At 42.0% G+C, this 12196-nt stretch overlaps 1 protein-coding gene across 1 annotated transcript in view; it reads left to right on the top strand.

Annotated features, from left to right (window-relative positions):
- Positions 1-12196, top strand: part of capn9 (calpain 9) — a 33435-nt gene that overhangs the window by 4454 nt on the left and 16785 nt on the right. The window contains exons 3-12 of the mRNA XM_061984330.2: positions 862-980; positions 1042-1175; positions 1236-1404; positions 1463-1546; positions 1608-1693; positions 6000-6077; positions 6149-6309; positions 6388-6545; positions 11200-11408; positions 11489-11525. Of these exons, the coding sequence (XP_061840314.1) occupies positions 862-980; positions 1042-1175; positions 1236-1404; positions 1463-1546; positions 1608-1693; positions 6000-6077; positions 6149-6309; positions 6388-6545; positions 11200-11408; positions 11489-11525 (1235 nt within the window). The remainder of the gene's footprint in view (positions 1-861; positions 981-1041; positions 1176-1235; positions 1405-1462; positions 1547-1607; positions 1694-5999; positions 6078-6148; positions 6310-6387; positions 6546-11199; positions 11409-11488; positions 11526-12196) is intronic.

Raw genomic sequence — 12196 nt, 5'->3', positions numbered from 1 at the left:
AAACATTTGAATGCATCAGTCTGTGTGCAATGAATAAATATAATGTACAAGTTACACCTTTTGAATGCAATTACTGAAATAAATCAAGTTTTTCAAAATATTCTAATTTACTGACTTTTACCTGTATATGTGTGTGTGTGTGTGTGTGTGTGTATATACATGTGTATATATGTATGTGTGTGTGTGTGTGTATATATATATATATATACACACACATACATATATATATATATATATACACACACACATACATATATATATATATATATATATATATATATATATATATATATATATATATATATATATATATATATATGTATGTGTGTGTGTGTGTGTGAGTGTGTACATAAGCACGGAAAACACTCAATGTCAACAAAATAGTAAAATCACATTGAGAATTGAACCATACGCTCTCAAAAGCCATGAATATGTAAGAAATGCTTCATAAAGTGTAATAAAATAGTGCAGAGTGTGAACCTGAGAAGAACTATTTTCTGCAGGTTTAGTGGCAGGAAGTTGCAGCTGTGCTCTAAAGGGTGAGCGCGGCTAAGGTGGTGTGGTGTTAGCGCCTTGCATCATGGACATACCACATAGGTCTGACTACGGTCCCTTTGGAAACATACAAAAACCTTTTCCTCTTTTATCCACAATTTTTTCATTTTGACTTTCTCTTCTTGCAAAGAATCCAGCAAACTTGATACTGTCACCTGATTGGCTGTTAGCGTGTCACGTGATCACTTCCTGCGTTGCTCGCTTGCCAGAGAGCGAGCGCTTTTGTCCATACAACCAAACTTGCTTCGCACCAAGGAGAATACAAATGATCCAAGGTTTTATGGATCCTGTCTCGTGTCTCCGCAGGCGACTGCTGGCTCCTGGCGGCCATCGCCTCCCTGACCCTGAAGAAGGACGTCCTGGCCCGGGTGGTGCCGCACGACCAGGACTTTGACCGCCGCTACGCCGGCATCTTCCACTTTCAGGTAGGCAGCCGTCCGTCTGGGTGTGTGCGACGCGTGTGACCTTTGACCCCTCCCCGGTCAGTTCTGGCAGCACAACAAGTGGCTGGACGTGGTGGTGGACGACCGGCTGCCCAGCGTGCACGACCAGCTCATCATGCTGCACTCCGCCTCCAACGACGAGTTCTGGAGCGCCCTGCTGGAGAAGGCCTACGCCAAGTAAGTCCGGGCCGCTTCATTAGGCACGGCCGAGCTCTCACGCCGCCGCCTCTCCCGCAGGATGCACGGCAGCTACGAGTCGCTGAAGGGCGGCAGCACCATGGAGGCCATGGAGGACTTCACGGGCGGCGTGGGCGAGATCTACGAGACCAAGACCTCCACCCATGACCTCTTCCGGGTCATGAAGAAGGCCCTGGACAGGGGCTCCATGATGGGATGCTCCATTGACGTGAGTGCGGCCCCGCCTCCTGACCCCGCCCACCCTTTGACACTCTGTGGCCCCGCAGGTCAGCAGCTCCGCAGAGTCTGAGGCCAAGTTGGCCAACGGTCTGGTGAAGGGACACGCCTACTCCATCACGGGCCTGCAGGAGGTGAGAGTCACATGCTCGGCCAGGAGGTCGTCGGAGGTCAAATGTTCTGCTCCTTGCCCAGGTCAACTACCGAGGCAGGAAGGTCAAGCTGATCCGGGTCAGGAACCCCTGGGGTCAGGTGGAGTGGAACGGCCCTTGGAGTGACCAGTAAGGAAAAAATGTCCGCTCGCCGTGTTTTGGGATTTCTTAAAGTTGCTTGTGTTGCTTGACAAACTGACGACGACGACAACAACAAACTGACGACGACGACAACAACAAACTGACGACGACGACAACAACAAACTGACGACGACGACAACAACAAACTGACGACGACGACAACAACAAACTGACGACGACGACAACAACAAACTGACGACGACGACAACAACAAACTGACGACGACGACAACAACAAACTGACGACGACGACAACAACAAACTGACGACGACAACAACAAACTGACGACGACGACAACAACAAACTGACGACGACGACAACAACAACAAACTGACGACGACGACAACAACAAACTGACGACGACGACAACAACAAACTGACGACGACGACAACAACAAACTGACGACTACAACAACAACAAACTGACGACGACGACAACAACAAACTGATGACGACGACAACAAACTGACGACGACAACAACAACAAACTGACGACGACGACAACAACAAACTGACGACGACGACAACAACAAACTGACGACGACGACAACAACAAACTGACGACGACGACAACAACAAACTGACGACGACGACAACAACAAACTGACGACGACGACAACAACAAACTGACGACTATGACAATAAACTGACAACGATAACAAACTGACGATGACAAACTGACGACGACAACAAACTGACGACTATGACGACAACAAACTGATGACAACAACAACAACAAACTGACGACGACTATGACAATAAACTGACAACGATAACAAACTGACGATGACAATAAACTGACGACGACAACAAACTGACAACTATGACGACAACAAACTGACGGCGACGACGACAACAAACTGATGACGACGACAACAACAACAAACTGACGACGACGACAATAAACTGACGACGACGACGACAACAACAAACTGACGACGACGACAATAAACTGACGAAGACGACAACAACAAACTGACGACTACAACAACAACAAACTGACGACGACGACGACAACAACAAACTGATGACGACGACAACAAACTGACGACGACGACAACAACAAACTGACGACGACGACAACAACAAACTGACGACGACGACAACAACAAACTGACGACGACAACAACAAACTGACAACAACAACAACAACAAACTGACGACTATGACAATAAACTGACAACGATAACAAACTGACGATGACAATAAACTGATGACGACAACAAACTGACGACTATGACGACAACAAACTGATGACAACAACAACAACAAACTGACGACGACTATGACAATAAACTGACAACGATAACAAACTGACGATGACAATAAACTGACGACGACAACAAACTGACAACTATGACGACAACAAACTGACGGCGACGACGACAACAAACTGACGACGACGACGACAACAACAAACTGACGACGACGACAACAACAAAATGACGACGACGACAACAACAAACTGACGACGACGACAACAACAAACTGACGACAACAACAACAACAAACTGACGACGACGACAACAACAAACTGACGACAACAACAACAACAAACTGACGACTATGACAATGAACTGACAACGATAACAAACTGACGATGACAATAAACTGACGACGACAACAAACTGACGACTATGACGACAACAAACTGACGGCGACGACGACAACAAACTGATGACGACAACAAACTGACGACGACGACAACAACAAACTGACGACGACGACAACAACAAACTGAGGACAACAACAACAACAAACTGACGACTATGACAATGAACTGACAACGATAACAAACTGACGACAACGACAACAAACTGACGACGACAACAACAAACTGACGACAACAACAACAACAAACTGACGACTATGACAATGAACTGACAACGATAACAAACTGACGATGACAACAACAACAAACTGACGACGACAACAACAAACTGACGACGACAACAACAAACTGACGACAACAACAAACTGACGACGATGACAATAAACTGACGACGACAACAAACTGACGACTATGACGACAACAAACTGATGACAACAACAACAACAAACTGACTATGACAATAAACTGACAACGATAACAAACTGACGATGACAATAAACTGACGACGACAACAAACTGACGACTATGACGACAACAAACTGACGGCGACGACGACAACAAACTGATGACGACAACAAACTGACGACGACGACAACAACAAACTGACGACTATGACAATAAACTGACAACGATAACAAACTGACGACGACAACAAACTGACGACTATGACGACAACAAACTGATGACAACAACAACAACAAACTGACGACTATGACAATAAACTGACAACGATAACAAACTGACGATGACAATAAACTGACGACGACAACAAACTGACGACAATGACGACAACAAACCGACGACTATGACGACAACAAACTGACGACGACGACAACAAACTGACGACGACGACAACAACAAACTGACGACGACGACGACAACAACAAACTGACGACAACAACAACAACAAACTGACGACTATGACAATGAACTGACAACGATAACAAACTGACGACAACGACAACAAACTGACGACGACAACAACAAACTGACGACAACAACAACAACAAACTGACGACTATGACAATGAACTGACAACGATAACAAACTGACGATGACAACAACAACAAACTGACGACGACAACAACAAACTGACGACGACAACAACAACAAACTGACGACGATGACAATAAACTGACGACGACAACAAACTGACGACTATGACGACAACAAACTGATGACAACAACAACAACAAACTGACGACTATGACAATAAACTGACAACGATAACAAACTGACGATGACAATAAACTGACGACGACAACAAACTGACGACTATGACGACAACAAACTGACGGCGACGACGACAACAAACTGATGACGACAACAAACTGACGACGACGACAACAACAAACTGACGACGACTGCAACAACAAACTGACGACAACAACAACAAACTGACGACTATGACAATAAACTGACAACGATAACAAACTGACGATGACAATAAACTGACGACGACGACAACAAACTGACGGTGACGACGACAACAAACTGATGACGACAACGACAACAAACTGACGACGACGATGACAACAAACTGACGACGACAAACTGACGCCAACGACAACAACAAACTGACAGCGACGACGACAACAAAGTGACGACTACAACAACAAAGTGATGACGACGACATAATGACGACGACAACAAACTGACAACGACAACAAACCGACGACGACGGCGACAACAAACTGACGGCGACAACTAACTGACGGCGACAACAAAGTGACGGCGATAAAAAAAAACTGACGACGACAACAAACTGACCGCGACGACGACAACAAACTGACGGCGACGACGACAACAAACTGACGGCGACGACGACAAACTGACGGCGACGACGACAACAAACTGACGGCGACGACGACAACAAACTGACGGCGACGACGACAAACTGACGGCGACAACGACAACAAACTGACGGCGACAAACTGACGATGACAACTAACTAATGACGACAACAACTCACTAGCATTAAGGCTCTTGAAATAATTTTAGCTGTTAAATGACATCAATTCATTCATTTCACCACTTAATTACCTGACATTTTAATTATTTGCATCACCATGTAATTAACTATTACACAATTGAATTAGTTATTACACAATTTGATTCATTAGTCCACAGTTTAATTAGTCATTTGACAATTTGATTCATTATTTGACAATTTAGTTATTTATTTGACAACGATTTAATCTGATTCCGATTGCAGGGTTGACAATTTGATTCAGAACTGGTTCCCATTTCAAAATGATTCTCGTGATTTATTATTTAGTATAATAGTTATGTTGAAACTTTTTCAAAACAGGTCAGAAAAGCTCCTTTTGCTCGCACGTAGACGGCCTAAAAACATCTTTTTTAAATGGATTCTTATAAAAAAAAAAAAGAAAAATTGGAAAAAACATATATTTTTAAATATCTATTTTTGAGAATTATTAATCGATTTAGAATGGGAATGAATAAGAATGGTGATCAAGATGTGAAGCAAAACATTTTGTGTAGGGCGAGTGACCAATATGCTCTTCAAGGTCAATTGTGATTATCAAACATTATTCAAAGTTTTTGGTTTATGTCTCTCATAAACTTCTTTCAACGCGTGTTTCTTGTGTGCAGAACTCTTCTTTGTGTTGAAACGTGTGTGTGTGTGTGTGTGTGTGTGTGTGTGTGTGTGTTTTGCAGTTCCAAGGAGTGGGACTACGTGGACAAGGCCGAGAAGAGTCGCATCCTGCAGAATTCGACAGAAGATGGAGAATTCTGGTGAGTGTAAGAAGTCCTCGCCTGGTGGGGCCGCCTACAGGTCACGTGATGCCGTGCATGTGCCACCTCAGGATGGACTTTGAGGACTTCAAGGCCGGCTACGACAAGGTGGAGATCTGCAACATGACGCCCGACGCCCTGACCGACAACACCAAGCGCCACTGGGAGGCCCAGTTGTTCGAGGGCCAGTGGATCCAAGGCTCCACCGCCGGCGGCTGCAGGAACTTCATCGGTGAGCAGACAGGAAGTGAAAGCGCGTCAAACACTTTTGTGTTCCCAGCTTCCCGTGACAACTCCGTGTGACCCTCAGACACCTTCTGGACCAACCCTCAGTTCAAAATGGAGCTGAGGGACGCGGACGACGACGACGACGTGTGCAGCGTGGTCATCGCCCTCATGCAGAAGAACAGACGCCGGCTGAGGAAGGAGGGCATGGACCTGCAGACCATCGGCTTCGCCGTCTACGAGGTCAGAATGATGCTGCTGGGTCACATGACCTAACTCTAACTTCTTTAGTCGTAATGATGCTGGGTCACATGACCTAACTCTTAACTTCTTTAGTCATAATGATGCTGGGTCACATGACCTGACTCTAACTTCTTTAGTCGTAATGATGCTGGGTCACATGACCTAAGTCTAACTTTAGTCATAATGATACTGGGTCACATGACCTAACTCTAACATCTTTAGTCGTAATGATGCTGGGTCACATGACCTAACTCTAACTTCATTAGTCATAATGATGCTGGGTCACATGACCTGACTCTAACTTCTTTAGTCATAATGATGCTGGGTCACATGACCTAAGTCTAACTTTAGTCATAATGATGCTGGGTCACATGACCTATCTCTAACTTCTTTAGTCATAATGATGCTGGGTCACATGACCTAAGTCTAACTTCTTTAGTCATAATGATGCTGGGTCACATGACCTGACTCTAACTTCATTAGTCATAATGAAGCTGGGTCACATGACCTGACTCTAACTTCTTTAGTCATAATGAAGCTGGGTCACATGACCTGACTCTAACTTCATTAGTCATAATGATGCTGGGTCACATGACCTATCTCTAACTTCTTTAGTCATAATGATGCTGGGTCACATGACCTGACTCTAACTTCTTTAGTCGTAATGATGCTGGGTCACATGACCTAAGTCTAACTTCTTTAGTCATAATTATGCTGGGTCACATGACGTGACTCTAACTTCATTAGTCATAATGATGCTGGGTCACATGACCTGACTCTAACTTCTTTAGTCGTAATGATGCTGGGTCACATGACCTAAGTCTAACTTCTTTAGTCATAATGATGCTGGGTCACATGACCTGACTCTTAACTCCTTTAGTCGTAATGATGCTGGGTCACATGACCTAACTCTAACTTCTTCAGTCATAATGATGCTGGGTCACATGACCTAACTCTAACTTCTTTAGTCATAATGATGCTGGGTCACATGACCTAACTCTAACTTCTTTAGTCGTAATGATGCTGGGTCACATGACCTAACTAACTTCTTTAGTCATAATGATGCTGGGTCACATGACCTAACTAACTTCTTTAGTCATAATGATGCTGGGTCACATGACCTAACTAACTTCTTTAGTCATAATGATGCTGGGTCACATGACCTAACTAACTTCTTCAGTCATAATGATGCTGGATCACATGACCTAACTAACTTCTTTAGTCGTAATGATGCTGGGTCACATGACCTAACTAACTTCTTTAGTCGTAATGATGCTGGGTCACATGACCTAACTCTAACTTCTTTAGGCAAATCCTTTTCAACTTATATTCAATTGAATAGACTGCAAAGACAAGATATTTAATGTTCACACTGAGAAACTTTGTTATTTTTTGCAAATAATCATGAACTTGGAATTTAATGGCAGCAACAAAGTTGTCACAGGGGCATTTTTACCACTGTGTTACATGGCCTTTCCTTTTAACAACACTCAGTAAACGTTTGGGAACTGAGGAGACACATTTTTGAAGTGGAATTCTTTCCCATTCTTGCTTGATGTACAGCTTAAGCTGTTCAACAGTCCGGCTTGGCATTGTCTTGCTGAAATAAGCAGGGGCGTCCATGATAACGTTGCTTGGATGGCAACATATGTTGCTCCAAAACCTGTATGTACCTTTCAGTATTAATGGTGCCTTCACAGATGTGTACGTTACCCATGCCTTGGGCACTAATACACCCCCATACCATCACACATGCTGGCTTTTGCACTTTGCGCCTGTAACAGTCCGGACGGTTCTTTTCCTCTTTGGTCCGGATTACACAACGTCCACAGTTTCCAAAAATAACTGGAAATGTGGACTCGTCAGACCACAGAACACTTTTCCACTTTGCATCAGTCCATCTTAGATGAGCTCGGGCCCAGCGAAGCCGGCGGCGTTTCTGGGTGTTGTTGATAAATGGCTTTGGCTTTGCATTGTAGAGTTGCACTTACAGATGTAGCGACCAACTGTAGTTACTGACAGTGGTTTTCTGAAGTGTTCCTGAGCCCATGTGGTGATATCCTTTACACACCGATGTCACTTTTTGATGCAGTACCGTCAAAGGGATTGAAGGTCACGGGCATTGCCGCTTATGTGCAGTGATTTCCCCCAGATTCTCTGAACCTTTTGATGATAGTACGGAGTAGTGATGGGTTGATGAGGCGTCATGAAGCGTTTCGACACATTGCAAAACTGTATTGATACTGTGTCGATACTGTGTCACTAAATACTGACATCTGCTGGACATTAAAAATCCCTACAGGCAACCTATGGACCGACTCAACTGACACTGATTTTATGCTCTAGTACAGGGGTCACCAACCTTTTTGAAACCAAAAACTACTTCTTGGGTACTGATTAATGCGAAGGGCTACCAGTTTGATACACACTTAAATAAATAAACATATTGTCATTTGTAAGTTACACGTAAGTGTGATTTAAACAAGAATAGCTAAATAAATACATTTATATACATATAAAAAAAATGGGTATTTCTGTCTGTCATTCGGTCGTACATTTTTTTTTCCTTTTACGGAAGGTTTTTTGTAGAGAATAAATGATGAAGAAAACACTTAATTGAACGGTTTAAAAGAGGAGAAAACACGAAAAAATTTAAAATAAAATTTTGAAACATAGTTTATCTTCAATTTCGACTCTTCAAAATTCAACCGACAAAAAGAAGAGAAAAACTAGCTTATTTGAATCTTTTTGAAAAAATTAAAAAAAGAATTTATGGAACATCACTAGTAATTTTTCCTGATTAAGATACATTTTAGAATTTTGATGACATGTTTTTAAATTGGTTAAAATCCAATCTGCACTTTGTTAGAATATTTAACAAATTGGACCAAGCTATATTTCTAACAAAGACAAATCAGTATTTCTTCTAGATTTTCCAGAACAAAAATTTAAAAAGAAATTCAAAATACTTTGAAATAAGATTTAAATTTGATTCTACAGATTTTCTAGATTTGCCAGAATAATTTTTTTGAATTTTAATCATAGTAAGTTTGAAGAAATATTTCACAAATATTCTTCGTCGAAAAAACAGAAGCTAAAATATTTATTATTCCTTACAATAAAAAAAAATAAAAAATTACTTGAACATTGATTTAAATTGTCAGGAAAAAAGAGGAAGGAATTTAAAAGGTAAAAAGGTATATTTGTTTAAAAATCCTAAAATCATTTTTAAGGTTGTATTTTTTCTCTAAAATTGTATTTCTAAAAGTAATAAGAAGCAAAGTAAAAAATAAATGAATTTATTTAAACAAGTGAAGACCCATCCATCCATCCATTTTCTAACGCTTATTCCAAGTGAAGACCAAGTCTTTAAAATATTTTCTTGGATTTTCAAATTCTATTTGAGTTTTGTCTCTTTTAGAATTAAAAATGTCGAGCAAAGCGAGACCAGCTTGCTAGTAAATAAATAACATTTAAAAAATAGAGGCAGCTCACTGGTAAGTGCTGCTCTTTGAGCTATTTTTAGAACAGGCCAGCGGGCGACTCATCTGGTCCTTACGGGCTACCTGGTGACCGCGGGCACCGCGTTGGTGACCCCTGCCCTAGTATATACAATAATATAAACCAAGTCATTGTATTTCATTTAGGATTATTTCATATCTTCATTTAAATAAAAATATATTTTTATCTTTTTTAGATACAGTCAATAAATAATGTGAACATGTATCATAACATGGAAATCTAAGAGAACATGTTGTGGATGATTGTGGACTGGGAATTTTTATAATTTTATTTTTTTTACACATTTTTATAAATAAAAAAAAAATAAAAAAAGTTTTTCCGACGTATTACATTTTAGACGATTTCTCTTCTTAGTTATTATTTCTCCGGCTGTAGAAAAGACACGCTCACAGGGCACAGAGGAGGCGTCAGTGCGACACAGTTCGCGTATCGGTCACGTGACCAAAACAGCTCATGATCGGTCACGTGACTTTCTAAAAGCGGTACGCGCACCGACACAGGGTTTTGCTCTATGAGCTCGACGCATGCGCCGATGCATCGGTGTTGCCGGACCCATCACTAGTACGGAGCGTAGATGGTGAAATCCCTAAATTCCTTGCAATAGCTGCTTGACAAATGTTGTTCTTAAACAATGTGCTCAGGCATTTGTTGACAAAGTGGTGACCCTCGCCCCGTCCTTGTTTGTGAACGACTGAGCATTTCACGGAAGCTGCTTTTATACCCAATCATGGCACCCACCTGTTCCCAATTAGCCTGCACACCTGTGTGATGTTCCAAATAAGTCTTTGATGAGCATTACTCAACTTTCTCAGTCTTTTTTTGCCACTTGTGCCAGCTTTTTTTGAAACATGTTGCAGCCATGAAATTCTAAGTTAATTATTATTTGCAAAAAATAACAAAGTTTACCAGTTTGAACGTTAAATGTCTTGTCTTTGCAGTCTATTCAATTGAATATAAGTTGAAAAGGATTTGCAAATCATTGTATTTTGTTTTTATTTACCATTTACACAACGTGACAACTTCACTGCTTTTGAAGGATGAATGAACACTATTAAAGATACTGTACGTAAATGAAGGATGTATGAGTAGATGATTAAAGATACTGTATGTAACAAACGTATGGCCTCTCCAGGCCCCAAACAACGCGGATCATCAGGGGAAAGATTTCTTCCGCATGCACGCGTCCAAAGCCCGCAGCAGGACCTACATCAACCTGCGCGAGGTGTCGGAGCGCTTCACCCTTCCCCCCGGGAAGTACCTGCTGGTGCCCACCACCTTCCAGCCTCACCACGAGGCCGACTTTTTGGTCCGCATCTACTCTGAGAAGAGAGTGTCAGCTCTGTGAGTAAAGAAAGACCACCTTGGGCTGTGTCGTACAGGACGAGAAGTCACGTGACGTGTCATGTGACCGTGTCCCTCAGGGAGATGGGGAGCGACGTGGACGCAGACCTGCCTGAGGTGAGTAGGTCCACCAATCAGGAGCTTTTGTCAACTTTGAGGATTTGGTTCTGTCGTCAAAGTTTCACTTTTGTTTCTTATTGCCCACCACAGCTAGTGTGTGTGTGACAATCATTGGTACTTAATAACTGTGGTGCGTTCAAGGTCCCTCCATTAAAGTTGAAAACAGAACCACCACTAGCTTTTAAAAAGGGGGAGACTTAGGAGATGCACTATTAATAAGATGGAACACAAATAAGGGGTTTTCTAGATATATTCCACATATGTCCTGGATATGTCCCAGATATGTTCCAGACATGATCTAGATATGTCCCAGATATATTCTAAATATGTTCCAGATATGTGCCAGATATATTCTAGATATGTGCCAGATATGTCCCAGATATGTACTATATATGTCCCAGATATGTTCTAGATATGTCCCAGATATGTTCCAGACATGTTCTAGATATGTCCCAGATATATTCCAAATATGTTCCAGATGTGTTCAGATATGTTTTAGATATGTGCCAGATATATTCTAGATATGTGCCAGATATGTCCCAGATATGTACTATATATGTCCCAGATATGTTCTAGATATGTCCCAGATATGTTCTAGGAATTTCCCAGATATATTCTCGATATGTTCCAGACATGTTCAAGATATGTCCCAGATATATTCTAGATAT

Source organism: Nerophis lumbriciformis, linkage group LG25 (genome assembly GCF_033978685.3).
Source record: "Nerophis lumbriciformis linkage group LG25, RoL_Nlum_v2.1, whole genome shotgun sequence".
In the NCBI taxonomy this organism is placed as follows: Eukaryota; Metazoa; Chordata; class Actinopteri; order Syngnathiformes; family Syngnathidae; genus Nerophis; species Nerophis lumbriciformis.
Note: the sequence above shows the minus strand (reverse complement) of the source record. Positions and strands in the feature narration are given on the sequence as shown.